This window comes from Lissotriton helveticus, chromosome 8 (assembly GCF_964261635.1).
Source record: "Lissotriton helveticus chromosome 8, aLisHel1.1, whole genome shotgun sequence".
NCBI lineage: Eukaryota > Metazoa > Chordata > Amphibia > Caudata > Salamandridae > Lissotriton > Lissotriton helveticus.
In genome coordinates this window covers 466518197-466533486 of record NC_136069.1, presented here as the reverse complement: position 1 = coordinate 466533486, position 15290 = coordinate 466518197, and the positions used below count along the sequence as shown (strand labels likewise).

Here is a 15290-nt window from a genome sequence, read left to right as displayed (position 1 = left end):
AAATGTACAAATATTTTGTACATCTGGCCTCAGGAGTTGTTTTTAGGCATTAAATCCAACTGAATCCCCCCAAAATCTTCACAAAAATGCACTACACTCAGAAGGCATGCAATTTTGTTTTACCTGCATAAGTACAAACAAATGTACCACTGTCAATGTCATCTACACATCGGACGCCCCAGCCTTTGTCTTCCGTTTTAAACACTTGGAGTCGCAGTTGAAGGCCATGCTGCACTACTCTGTTTTGGCATGTGAGATGGTCACATGTACAAGACATACTGCATTCAAAAATGCTGTTAATGAAAACATACATACATGAAATTACTTGAAAGAAATCGAGGAAAATAAGTTACAAATAATTGCACTATATAAAACTGAGAAAACAAAAAAATATATCATCAACATACATGGGGGAAACAAATTTTCTCAAGACAAACTCACATATGTGTTGATCGTCTTCAAGGGTTAAACCATTTCTATTCCAATTTACGCAACTCGCTATGAAAGTGACACATCTTTAACAACGCAACTTTTCATGCTCCAGCCACGTGAAAATAACGTTAGTACCTTATTTTCCGATTTCAAGGAGCTTTCCATGCATGATGACAGTTTTGGAATTTATAAGTGAGAAATACTTAATTGAGACAATACATGAACAAGCATTTACAATGCAATAGGTCTCGCAGCATTAAAGTTTGAGTTATTGGCATTGTGTATGACAATGCGTTGCATACAATTTTTAGCAAACTTTGAATTGGTGAGCAGTGAGAGTGTGTGCAAGAGTATGCTGTTCTTGAAAGCAGTGTGGCAGAAAGTGCAGGAATTTGGGTGACCTGAGCAATGTGGATGATGCACCTCACGCACGGGGCTGACGCAGTTATTAGTCACACAGCTCTGATGATGCACCTTAGGCACAGGCTCACAGCTGTTATTATTCACACAACTCTGATGATGCACCTCACGCACGGGGCTGACGCAGTTATTATTCACACAGCTCTGATGATGCACCTCAGGCACGGGCTCACAGCTGTTATTATTCTGCACCTCAGGCACGGGCTCACAACTGTTATTATTCACACAGCTCTGATGATGCACCTCAGGCACGGGCTCACAGCTGTTATTATTCTGCACCTCAGGCACGGGCTCACAACTGTTATTATTCACACAGCTCTGATGATGCACCTCAGGCACGGGCTCACAGCTGTTATTATTCACACAGCTCTGATGATGCCTCGTAGTTCAATACTGAGGCTTTCTTGTGTCTGATGGTCCAGGTTGTCTCCTTTCTCGGTTGGACTCTGTAGGCCACGCTTCACTGCGAGGCTGCGCAATACAGAGTGACACAATCTAACAGTTTCATGTGCCTTGTCATAGGTACTTGTAACAAACTATGTGTCCTGCGCACCTGTAGATCATCATTGTGGCTCTTGTCCCGCGTGCGGTTTGTTGTCCTGGCGGCGCCTTCAGAGAGCTTTGTTGGGAGGGGTCCTCGCAGGCCGAACGCACAACAGAGTTTAGGTAAGAAACCGGGGGGGGGGGGTCTTGGGAGAAAACATGGCGTCTGCCACCATCTAGCTGCCTGTCAGCACAAGCTGCTTCATTGTTAATGAAGACACCTGGCTTGCTTGCAATAAAATCGTATAAATAAATGCTGCTGGGGTGAACGGGCCGTAGAAAGCGTGGGGCTTGGGGTGTACTACTCCTCTGCCCCCCATTTGTGACACACAGTTCCATTAGCTCACCCTTCCAACTTCAAATGTAACCCAATGCCTCCTCCCTTTTCAGTCTGTCCTCTCCCTGCCCCATCTCTCCCAGACCCACAAGATTTAAAGTCTAAGTGACTAAGTCTACATACAGCATAGGAGGTGAATTGAAAATATTCAGCAAACACCATAAAGTCAACATGAGAAATACAGAGTAAACTCTAACAGACAGCTAATATAGTCTGGGAATGCTGCCTCTCACTAGTGACTAGACCATCCTCCAGCACACAGCGAAGCGCTACGGCCCAAGGCACTATAAGAACATCACTCTCGCCACTTTTGCATGACACCAAAACGTTTCCTACATAGGCTCACAGCAAGTTTAGCACCCTCCAACAAAGCACTCTCCGTGGTGTATCTGATAAAGCGCTTCAGCACCCCACAGTAGGGTATAAGGCACTATATCAATGCATACTCCATACTACCGCTATATCATCCACGTCTTCTGAGGGAATGCCCGTCGGTGTCCCATCCTGTCTTGTCCCTTAGAGTTGTGTCCCCTCCACTGCCCCACCTGTGCCCGCTCTCTCCACTGTCCCTATCACAGCCCTCAGCATTGTCATGCCCTGGTGGCTTCTACCCCCAAGCCCGCGCTCTTAGTGTTACGCACATACATTACTAAACAAAGGAGGTCATCGTGATCTACAATATAGGAACTAATTTTAACTTTACCACGCAGCAAGGCCTGTGCTGCAATGACCGGCTCTGTCATCGTCCCTTCTGTGTCATAAAGGATTTTTGGCAGGTTCTGGGTCTGAGCTTTATGAGTGAACTTCGGTGCACTCAAACATCTAATGCAGCCAGTCCAGAGCAACGGACAAAAGGGATGTCCTGGCAGCGCAAGGGAATTCCAGAAATATGTGGAAGGGAAGTAACCTCCACACCGCCTGAGCAGTCCGGGAGGAGGGAGGGTCGGGAGAGCGCGCGAGTCACGCGCATGCGCGCTAAAGCCCGACCAAAGGCCAACCTGTGCCGCCACATGAGCGTCCATCGTGGGCCCCGACCACGAGGGACAGCGGAAACCTGCCCGGCCAAGGGTGCCGAGCGGTAATGTAGATTCCCGGGCCGAGGGGCACAGCCGCTCCCACAACGCCCGGAGAAGATGCCCCACCCCCCCCCTCCATGCCCGGGGACCGGGGAAGGGAGCAGGGTGCCAGACAGCTCCAGTGGGCGGAAGGAGCCAAGGCAGCCGCTGCAGCTGGGCATCCAGGAAGACACGCCGGAGGGGTGGTGTCCGACCCGCCCTCCGCGCCGGGAGCTGCAGGCCGGAGACACCGGCAGCCCCCCCCGGAACAGGCAAGGCTGCAGGCGGCACGAGGGGCCAGAGAGGCACACCAGGTAGGTGCCGGGCCCCGAGGCCCAACATAAGGAAGGTGGCAGCCGGACCGGACAAGGGAGGCGCACATGAATAAAGGGCAGGGCCACGAGCAACAGGCCCCAAACCCCCTCCCCACCAGTAACACGCGGATAACGAACCAGGCCGCACTGCATAGAGCCGACACCAACTCGCGCTGCACCAGCAAGGAAGCGCAACCCCCCCTCCCCTGGAGGACAACTCAACCTTGCTGCCCCGCACTCCCCAAAAAAAAGGCTCGCGCTGAGGGACACAGTCGGGGCACCGGCCCTGCAGAAAAGGCAGGACGCATGACTAAAGTAGCCACAAAATTACCCAGCAATCCGGGGGCGGGAGGGACCTGGAGGCACAACTCACCGCCAAAAACAGCGCACGGGCAGTCACCAGCTCGGGGTCCGGGCGGGGGAGGGCGAGGGTTAGCGCGCCGCAGCGACCAGGAACAAACCAGCCTGTTATGAGAGAAAATCCTAGAACACAACTTAGGTGAGCGTCTGTATAAAGTTATATGGAAAGTATTAGTAGAAGTGTCCTGGAGAATAGAAATATCGCAAGAAAGTGCGACGGCAGGGGGGGTCTCTGTATGTATGTGTGCGTGCGTGCATGGACGCTCGTGTGTGTGTCTTTGTGTGTGCGCATGCGTGTGTGTTGGAGCTTCCCAGCGTGCATGGGTGCTCATGTGTGTGTTTCTGTGTGTGCACATGCGTGTGTGTTGGAGCTTCCCAGGAGACAGGAGATGGCCACAGCGAGCGCGTTCTCGTGCGCGTGGCCCGTTCAAAACGCTTTCTTGGAGAGGAGATGCGCGCGGCCAGGTCCTGTCTCCTGGAAAGCTAAGTCGCTAACAATAGGTCTCTAGTGAGACAGCGCTTCGCGCTGTAAACGCCACGAGACCTAAAAACTGAAGAGCTAGGAGATAGAAATGCTGCAGTTTCAGTAGCAGGAAACGGGTAGGAGGGCAGAGAATTCCTCACATTCATACAAAATACTGACTTAGAGGTCTGTAGACAATATCTGAAATGAAAAGCTGTAGTGAGTCCTTCTCTGACAGATGGTAGATAAGCAGAGAATAGTTTCAAGTTCCTGGCTGTAGTGAGACTAATGATCCTCATCAAAAAACCCTCCTCATGGGGGCAGGGGGAGTGGATAGTAAGACAATGTGATCTTGCAGACCTTTGCTGGCATCCCTTAAAATCTGACATTTACCTTGCGCACTGGAGTAGAAGGAAAGATCACCAATGGGAAAAAACATACACAAACTCAAAAATATGGACAAGAGCCCCTTTCTGAGCTTCGTCCCTACAGAAAACAGGGCACTGGCCTGAAAGTCACCATGCAGGAAGCATGGTGTTGCAGGGATCGGGAGTGGAAGCTGTTGCAGACAAACACTGTGGATCTAGAGTGAAGAGGGCAGTGACACAGTGGTGTAACCTAGTTGGTGGCAAGAGTGGCAATCAAGTGAAGACCTGGAACATTTACAGGTAAACCCTGTTCTCCAAAGGGCTTTACAGAGTTCCAGGGAAGAGCTTACATCCTGACTCTCTCTGCTAATGATCACAAAGCACTTGTAAATATAATAAATGGAATCAAAAACACTGATAAAGTAATGAAAGGGGGTAAAGGCACAGAGGCAATTGTCCTCACAGATGAGTTCTTTGCTAAGTATGCAGCCCTGTTAACAATGCACTTGTTAGAGCTGTATACCGGGTCCAAACCAAACACAGCCTACGCATGAGTGCACAAGCACTGGTGGTGGTTAGATGTTACTGGCAACACAAAATCCTGAACTTATCCGGCATTAGCGCGACATGCAGGCTTGACGGGCCACATTCTAGTGCTGCGAACGGATCCGCTATCTTCGACGCCCTCCGGCCTACGAGGTGTGTGGGAGCCGCAAAGATAGTGCAGAGGCGGCGTGCTGAATAGGCCGTACATCCACGGACCCGGGCATATTCATAGCCGGCTGGAAGTGGATCCTGGCTGGGTGCAGGAGCCAGCGTTGGTCGGCCGGAGCACCGCAGCGGCGCCGACGCATCCTGATGACAGCGGCTGCCGGCGGCAGGTGAGGCGCACCTATTGCACCCCTATGCAGGAGGCGGCGGCTGTAACGCCGGGAGAGACCATACAGCGTACCTGGCAGTCTGTCCAGTGCACCGGGACCGGCGGACTCCTCCGCGGTGCTTCCCCCTTGACGTAACGAGGTTGGAGTTTGCGGGGGAGAGATGGGGAGTGTAGCGATCCTGTTCTCCTGATGGTTGACTCCTGTGCACTCTCCCCGTCTCTTCCTGCGCATCGGAGTCTGGCTGGCCCCGGAACTTCCATTGAGACCTGACCACATAGACGTCCTAGTCCGGACCGGATAGCTGGGGCGCTTCTCAACCACTCTCCCGGCTACTGCACGCACACTCTCAATGCCTGGCAGCTGCGTTGCTCTTCAATGCCCTGACTGCCCAATATTGCCTGAGATCCCACCTGAGAGGTTGCTATATTACTCCCAGCGCGCACCATCCGGTGAGAGTGCTTGAGAGACAGGGTCGGGGGGGCCCAAGGACACGACGATAACTTTGCTGGTGGCTCAAGGTACCTGGGGGTGGAAACCCAGGCTGTGCGGCTGCACCTGGGGGGAACGCGATTACCTGTGCTTGGTGCTCACCGCTTGCGACGCCCATACCCGCCACGTGCTAAATCAGTGCTGGTTCGCTCTGTGTCAGCTCGCAGGGATCTGGTGAGAGCATCTGAGTTCAGCTGCTATGGGTAGAACTGACAAAACTCAGCAGAAATTGTCTTTTGGACAGTGCAAGACCGAGGACCGTGCACATTCAGCGGATGATAGAGACCCAGACCATGACCTGGACCAGGGTTCACAGGATGGTGACATCAAGGCCATGCTAGCATTGATGGAGAAAGGCCTACAAAACTCGCTAATGGTATTGGGCATGAAGATTGATTCCCTCTCCTACTGCATGGATAGGATGTCTGAACGTCGCATCACAGAGGTGGAAGAAGCGCAGACGGACATTGATATGGGCTGCAATATGATGGAAAAGTTGCTACAGTTACTGCAGGACAAGGCTGAAGACATAGAGGCGAGGTCTCGTAGAAGTAACCTGCGGATAACGGGCCTGCCGGAGTCAATACCTACAGGCAATATGGAACAGTTTGTGGAGCAATTGCTGACCACGCTGTGTTCGTGGTCGCGCATCGCTCCTTGGGCCCACGGCCGGTTCCAGGAGCACCTCCACGGCCAATAATAGCTAAATTACTTAACTACTGCGACTGGGAAACAGCGTTGAGAGTCACCAGAGAGAAGCAGACTTTACACTACGAGGGATCTACGATCGCTCTGTTTCCCGATTTCACAGCAAGGGTTCAAGAGGCACGTCGTCAGTTTGCCCCTCTAAAGAAACAGTTAAAAGGCAAGAACATTGACTATGCAATGCTGTATCCGGCTCGCCTCCGAATCAATTGGCAAGGAAAGTCGTTAATTTTCAAGGACCCAAAAATTCTGCAAAAGGTAATAAAAGACTAGTCCAGAGGGCAGCGTCACAGCCCGGAAAAGGCTACTCGGTTCGGAGCAGAAGGAAGATCACTGGAGGAGCAAGACTGAACGCCAGATCGACAACCCTTCAGATAAGACATGTGTGCATGTGGGGGCTGATGTTTGGAAAATTGACTACAAACTAATGGGAGGCTACTCGGAGTCCCCATGGGGTTTGAGGCATTGCACAGTTCTAATAGTGGACTTATTTTCTCAACAAGTAGGTTCTTCCTGAGCATGTCCAATGGGTGGGTACGGCTGCCCGATAGGTAATATAGCCACGTTGGCTGCAGGTTGAGTATTGTTCGTGCTAATGCTTACAATAGTTATGTTGCAGTGCGGAGGGGGATGTACACTAATACTGGTTAGATTTGTAACATACTGTTGGCAACCTCCGCCTGCGCGTGTATCACACACTGGGGAAATTGTCACTGATACAAGTTGATGAGAGGGATAGTAGGAGGTGAGCTTACCCCGACTTCAACTAGCAGTATGAAGGTTTGGAACGGAGCGGCATGTTGGGTAATTTTTCGTCGGGTCCTAGTTGGGAGGGCCTCGATGTGGGTGGGAGGGAGTTGGGACACAGACACTGCGTTGCGCATACTATGGGCACTTTTGCTCCTCACAAGGTTTTATTGTACACTGCTACACTGAGCAATGGCTACACTGAGTGACCCTGCGACTCGACTAACGGCAGAAGGGCAGGCCTCCGGTATGGACACACTTAGTATTCTTACATGGAATGTCCGTGGACTGAATCATTATAGGAAAATCCGCAAAGTTCTATATTATCTGAAGAGGCATTCCATAGATGTGGCGTTACTGCAAGAAAGGCATCTACCACTAGACTCCCCTATGTTACGCTATAGAAGCCTGCTTGGGTACACCCACGCGGCTGGCTTAACCACCCATGCGCGCGGGGTCCTTACATGGGTTAATCCCAAATCAGCTCTTACCATCACCCCGTTCGCTACTGACACTGAAGGCAGATATGTTCTTACTAAGTGTAGTGGGAAGGGCCTGGACCTACTTCTGGTTAATATATACAGCCTGAATTTTAGATAATCCGGGATTTTTTACTGCGTTAGCACATAAGATGAGTTTTCACTGTGGGTTTCCAGAGCTATGTGGGGGAGGGACGTTAACCTAATTCAACAACCCAGCATGGATAGGTCTCGAGGCCCAGTGAGACGCTTCACACCCGCTGCTAGGGAGCTTGAAAGTCTGTTGGTTAGGTTTGATCTGAATGACATGTGGCAATGGACGCACCCACATAAGGGGGGCTACACCCATTACTCTGCATATCATAATATACATACCCGTATAGATTATTTGCTCGCAACCAGCTCGCTATGCGATAAGGTGCATTCATGTCAGGTGTTGCCACGTACACTCTCCATTCACTCACCGGTTTTATTGGTGCTTGACACGCCTCACAGGCGCATTCCCCCATTCACCTGGCGGTTCCCTCCCTATTCGTTATTAGACGCAGTCTTCAAAGAAGAACTTGCTGAGGCCATTAAGGTATTTTTTGACAAAAACGTGGGCTCTGTAGATGACTATCAAATTATTTGGGAAACCTTAAAGGTCTACATCAGAGGGGTTACCATATCAAAACATTCGGGGGTTCTCCGATCCATACGCAATAGATTGACTGACCTGGAGGGGAAAATTAAGATCACTGAACACCGTCTAATGTCGGACATGGATAGTGAGGCCGAAGGGGAGCTGGTGGAACTGCTGAAGAAATTAAACATTTAAGCAATTATGCCACAGCTAGGACATACGGTGAGAGTGAGAAACCGGGAGCGGTATTAGCACAGCTTCTTAGGAAAAGAAAGAAAGCGATGCATGTGGTGGGGATCAGGTCGGCCGAGGGTACGATCTTGTATGAGGTAGCGAATAGATTCCGGCATTATATTCCACTTGTGACGCAGCCCCAGAAGAAGATATAAACAATTATCTGACACATATACAACTACCGTGGCTATCTAACACACACAGGGAGTTTCTTATGAGACCCATAGAGATAAAATACTGCTGGCCTTGTCCACTATGCGAGCGGGGAGCGCACCTGGATCAGATGGCCTAATGGCTACATTTTATAGGACATTTATTGACTTACTGCTCCCACAACTAGTTACGCTTTTTGACGATATGTGCATCACCGGGACTATGCCACCCACTATGTCAGAAGCTGTGATAGTAGCACTGCTTAAGCCCGGTAAACCAGCGGAGGAATGTACCTCATATCGTACTCTGTCCCTGCTTAATGTCGACACAAAGTTGTTCACAAAAATACTCGCTAATCGGCTGGTTCCCCTTGTAACGACTCTGGTGGCACCGGAGCAGGCGGGGTTTGTGCCCGGCAGGAATTTAACTTATATACGTACTGTTTTCGGAGTCCTACAACACACTAAACCGGAAACCCCAGCAGCAGCAGTCTTTTTAGAAATAGAAAAGGCGTTTGACTCCGTCGATTAGGCTTTCATGTCACAAGTGCTAACCAGGATTGGAATAGGGCCTGTATTTCTCCAGCTATTAGGCATTCTTTATAGGAAACCGACAGCCCGGATCAAAATAGGCAATATAGTCACAGATCCAATTCACGTTTCCGGAGGTACGTGTCAGGGCTGCCCATTATCACCACTACTTTATGCCTAGGTGGCAGAACCCCTGGCATGTGCGCTACGGGAGTATCACCAACACAGGGGAATCGGTTTTCCGCACTATAAAATTATAGTTTCCACATACGTGGATGATGCCCTTCTTTATGTTAGACACCCTGAAACCAACCTCTCAGCGGTGCTCCGCGAGGTGGTGCGCTTTGGAGCATTATCTGGCCTCCATCTAAACTGGCCGAAATTCATCATCTTCCCACTTACAACGTGCACTCCTCAGTTCGACCTGGAATACCCACTCTTGTGGGCCACAGACGCAGTAAGGTATTTGGGTATCAAGATACACACTGACTCTGACGCAATATTTAGGGAAAACTACGGGGTGGCCTTCAGCAAACTGGAAGACCATGTTGAAAGGTGGATTAAACTCCCTTTATCCCTATTAGGCAGGATATCCATTATGAAAATGGTGGTATTGCCACGTCTCCATTTTTTTATTTGCTAACATTCCCATGGTGCTCCCCCGAGTTTTCTTTGATTGTCTCACGACATTGATGGTTCGATTAGCATGGGCTGGTAAACAACCATGCATTAAGTGGAAAATACTGGTATTACCATATTCTATGGGAGGTGTGGGACCTCTTGACTTTGATCTCTATTATAGAACTGCCCAATGCGCACATGCTCATTATTGGATACATGGTTCCCCAGATATACCGCACCTTAGAATTGAATCGGAAGTGGCAGCACCGCTCTCTCTGCCAGCTATGTTATTTCAGGCTACAGATCGGAGAGGTAGATTTTCCATATCAGTTTTTGAAACGTACTACTTTGCAACCTATTGTTATCACCCTCATCAACATATTCCACATAATCTCCTTGAGAACAATCAATTAGACTCAGGTACACTATCAGCTGCTTTGTCAATGCATTGTTTGGCTATGGTATGAAATTAACAGAAAAGCTGGACTTGACACATTGCAATCTTCTGCTATCCTGCTATAGATTATCAGATTCTCCCTCTTAGTAAAGGGAAGCTAGTTGCGCATAATTTCACTGACTGGAGATTCACACTGACATGTATTCCTGATAGGCACATGCTTAACCCCCACCCATTTTGTTGAGGGCCATGTCACAACATTACTAATAATACTTAACTCTTTCAGACTAAGACAGCATGCCAATTACTTCACATTCCTTGATAAACCATAATTCACTCCACTCAGAGCTGTAATTTTTACCTCTGCCATATGCAGATGGGTTACTGGACTTTACATACTTTTCACCTCCAGTGGTCCTGCTTCCCTACAACCAGGGCTGCATGGTACAAAGTTCTGATGATCATGTTAGGTGATGCCTGCCGGACGTTTTGTCGTACACAAACCTCATTTGCCTCTATAAATCACATGCATAACCTTCTGCATTTCTAATTTCTGAAATGTAAGTATTACAAAACTGTGCTCCTGCATAAATTTTACAATCGCTCTGTCCCCTTCAGTGTCATATGTAAATGTGATCCAGCCAACGTTTTTTACCTGGCATGACCATGGCCAGGCATTTAGGAGATCTGGAATTACTTATTTGATTCTATTACGTATACCATATCAGCACCTCTTGGTCTGGCCACTCTGGTGGCACGGTTGGGGAATGTGATAGATGTCCCAAAATACTGTTGCAGATGAACATCTGTATTGCTCCTTCCAGACAAGAAGTGTGCATTAATGTCTAGGTTGAGAGGCCCAATACCTAGGAAGGCTGAATACAGTTGAAATATATACTTCGCATCAACATTGTAGGCCATGTGGTATCTGGGGCCCACTGTTCACTTACCTTTCAGGTCTGTCCTCACCATCCCTTGGTAAGCTAACATTGATCTCGCTGTCAACTGATTAAAAGTCAAGTATCTCGTCAGGCTGAGATTATGCCTCTTCCAGGATTTTGTTTTGCCCCCATACAGCATCTACTGCCTTACACTATGCTCAGTACTATTTTGTGTGACAACTCGGATCTTAAACTCAATTCAGTGTTGTAACTCGTGTTTCTACACACCATACTCCCTGATCACTGAACTTACTTCTTAAATATCAAGAAAGACAATTTAAAAATGAATGTAGCTTTGAAATACATATGTTGGTAAAAAAAAAGGCCAGGAAACAATACACTTACGAGTATGAACAATCCTGAAAAGGTTATGGGAAGCAGATAAAGTAGTATATAAATCCAAATGTAGATATTTAGCGATAATGGGGGACAGAAGACCTGCAACCCTCTGAAAATAAGGTTGAGGTGGGAGGGAGCGAAAGCAGGCACAAGAAGAAGAACCGACATCCCACAAAATAACACATGGTGGCCCAGGCCTTTCAAATCTTTAGAGACATGAAGAGGTGCCCCAATTATATTATGATGTAAATTGTTACAGCAGGACACAGAGACAGCCTTGGTACAATAAGACCAGAAAAATGTATGAAAACATTAGAGCAATACAGATTCCATATCAGGAGCAGAGGCGTCACAACTGTTGGACGGAGTGGGTCAAAAAAGTTTCTCAACACGTTTCTCAACAAAGAAAAAATGTGCTAATGTGAAAACATGCATAGCAATAACAATATGCCCAACACTCATTTTTACAAATGTTTAAAATAGGATACTACAGGCTAGCCTTAGGGAGAGCTAAGAAGGTACAACAACAGACAAATTCCATAGTACGATTACCATGAACGACACACAAGGGAAATACAACAAGATATTTAATCACTATTATGAACCACTCCTACGAAACAAAAAAAACGCAGGCACTCTCTTGAATATTAGAGACAGATAGGAGGGTGAGATGGGGAAGAACATCTGAACAAAAGGCAAGGAAATGGGCCCTTTAATCAGCGTATGAAACCACATGTTCCACGTTATGGAAAATAGTGTAGTGAGTGCTTCTTTAGAGTCCCAGCTCAAATGGAACAGTGGTTGAAAGCCCAGGGAAACTTTTAGAGAGGCGATGGTCTAAAAGGAAAGGAATGCCCTGGCTTATTTCTGGCCATGCCCCAAAATTGGGCTGTTCAGATCGAAGCTATACAAAGAATTCAATAGCGATTTGGGAAAGGATCTGTAGAATTATCCCTTATCCTTTTTTATCTGCACCCAACAGAAATGTGACCTACCAAATAAAGAGAAATATTTCTAAAGAATTGTTATCACTTCTGCAAATAAATGCACAACAATTAACAGGAAATCATAAAAGACTCGCACAATAACTCTATGGAAGAGGAAGGTAAGAGAGCAGAGAGAAACAGAGGAATGTTCACAAGATTTACTAAAATGATAGCCGGTTTAATGAACTAGGGGCTATATTCCACTCCCACTGAAAATAAGATGGCAGTCATTGCTGTTTTCTGAAAAACACTGAACAACCAATGAATGAGCAATAAAAAAAAGCTTGTCTCTACATCAAGGGTAACAGACATCTCTGACTACCCCATGTAGCGAATCATTCAAATACAGTATGACTTCAGTGGCTTCTCCCTCTCCCCAATCCCCACTGCAAGTTGTATTCCCATTTGTTTCTCTCCTGTTGTTGATGCTCTACAAGAAGTGGTCCTGTCACAGAGATGTAAGCAGAAAACCTAACTAGTGACCTGTGGGCTGAAGAGAAGTAAGTCTTACAAGATGCTGATCCCAGCCCTGTTATGAATTGCTTTGTCATTTCACTTGAGAGTACCTGCATCATCTGTAAAGTGGCAAGCCTGACATTAGTTTTATCCATGAACACATTGTTTAAATATGCTGTTATGTTTTGTGGTTCTGAATATGTGAATAGAAATCATAATGATAATGAAAAATACATAAATGCATATTTTTGTTTGTGATCAAACTCAAAAACAAGCATCTGCAGACAGGAACTGCAAGTCCATGCAGGCCTTAATCATTTAGGATGGAGGGAATTCCAGCTTTGTGCCCTCAGACTTCCGTGATCTATATTCTGATATCAATAATCCGATTGCGGACCAGGAAGCATCTAAGTGATGCCAAAAAAGTATTTTTTTAAATTCACACTCCACGGTCCATCTTGGAAAAGGCTTTAAAGAAATTTTTACAACAAAACTGTATAGTACCCACTCACATACTATTGTTATACCCGCAACGAAAATAAATGCACACGGTACAGGCAAGCGTATGCCTTTTCTACACCACTTGGCATTTTAAGAAGACTTAATAACAACATACGTTTTCCAACAGTCTGTTCACAACTATGTGAATTTAGAAGCAGAAAACTGAACAGTATTCAAATGTTGAATACAAATAAATAATCCACTTTGTACAGTTAAGGAAAGCTTGCAAGGAAGGAGAAATTTCAAAGGACGCAAATTATATTGTCTCCGAATCAGAATAATGAAAGGATCTTGTGAAACTGATCAACTTCATGCACGGGAAATTTATTTGAAAAACCTGAAAGTGAAAACCGTTACAGATGGATAGATAAATGTATTATTTGTTGGCATTCAATAAGCCATGCTAAATGTGTCAAATATATCTATGGTACATCAAGCCTGATCTATCACAAATGCCTGGTGGAAAATCATTAGAAAGTTATACAGAAGACCACAAAATCAGATTCAAAGGGAAATGGCAAAACATACAGTTGAAAGTATAACACTTCTGAAGAAGCAAATATATAAAAGCCATCAACATAAAGAAAAAGCACATCCACCATCAGTCGCGGATGAAACAGTTAAAAGATGTGAATTAATAAATACACAAACTACCTTAGCCATAGATGCAAAACCACACATTATTTGAACAGAATTTATGTGGGCGAGAACAGGGCAGTGAAGTAAAGTAAAATCTTTACATTTCCAATTATGTTTCAGGACAAGAAGCAAGGATAATACTTTCTCCCTTTCCTTTATTTCAACCACATTTGGCTCCAGGCTGTGGGGCTCAAGTAAGTGTGAGCCTCAGAAGTTTATATGGTCACGTCAGCTTTGCATTGTGAATACAGTGTGTGGCCGGCAGAGGAGAATGTCAGCGCAATAGTGCGTCTGTCACAGGAAGAAGCATACTGTAATTTTACAGCACCCTGTACCAAGATACCTTTATCTAAGACACAAACAGAGAGAGAAGTATCATATATTCAGAGGGGGCTACTGTGTCCAATGATTTTGCTTAGTATTTGAGACCCACAGCTCAGGTAGCTTTTTGCATTATGTCTATGCAGGGCTTCATTACCTAAACAAAATGCAGAGAGCAAATGACGGGTTCCTCAATGAGGATAAGGAAGAGACCACCCCTGGGACCAGGATATATCTGAGCCCGTTAGTCCCTCACTTAAAAAGGGGAGTGAATGACACCCTACTACTTTTTAGGAAGCAACGCCTGGGATTGTTTGGGTTCCTTCTGGGAAATACAGGGTAGATTCTTCCATGGGAAAAGTCAAACGAAAAAGGGAACAGCCCAGCATGGAAGATTTATTCGGCACGCTAAGGTAGGTCCTTCATGGCAGGCCTCACACCAAACATGGTACCCTGGAAATGCCAGCAAAGGACAGGTCCAGCAATATTGTTGTTGTCCCAAATCCACCCCACCACCAGTAAACTACATACTGTCAGATGATGGGACAGACACAAATGGAAATTCCAACCAAGGCAGGAACAAAGGCAGACCATAGCACCCAGCCCGCGATCAAATGAAACACAAGTCAGATGAGCCAGCTCAACCCACAGTCAAGTGACCATCAGACATGTTCAATCCAGATGATATCATATCATGTTCACTCAGCAGAATGGACACTGGTTGAAAAAGTTGCCCATTATGTGTCAAGTCGCCCAAGGAAGCTCTTGGACAAAGACATTTGTGATCGCTTGAAGACTGAGGGCCCATTACCTACCTTTGAGGGGAAAGTTGCTAATGACACCTGAGATCAGTAGTATGATTCAAACTTTTCAAGCCAAATTTGTGGTGTTCATGCAAGATAAACTGTTTGCCAATGCTGATCCTATGTTCAAGATATTAGACATGGTGGAAGCAGA

At 46.8% G+C, this 15290-nt stretch overlaps 1 protein-coding gene across 3 annotated transcripts in view; it reads right to left on the bottom strand.

Annotated features, from left to right (window-relative positions):
- SETDB2 (SET domain bifurcated histone lysine methyltransferase 2) overlaps positions 1–15290 on the bottom strand; it is a 545734-nt gene that overhangs the window by 257864 nt on the left and 272580 nt on the right. For all 3 annotated transcript variants that reach the window (XM_078657342.1, XM_078657343.1, XM_078657344.1), the window contains one exon: positions 124–293. In XM_078657342.1, coding sequence (XP_078513468.1) covers positions 124–293 — 170 coding nt within the window. The remainder of the gene's footprint in view (positions 1–123; positions 294–15290) is intronic.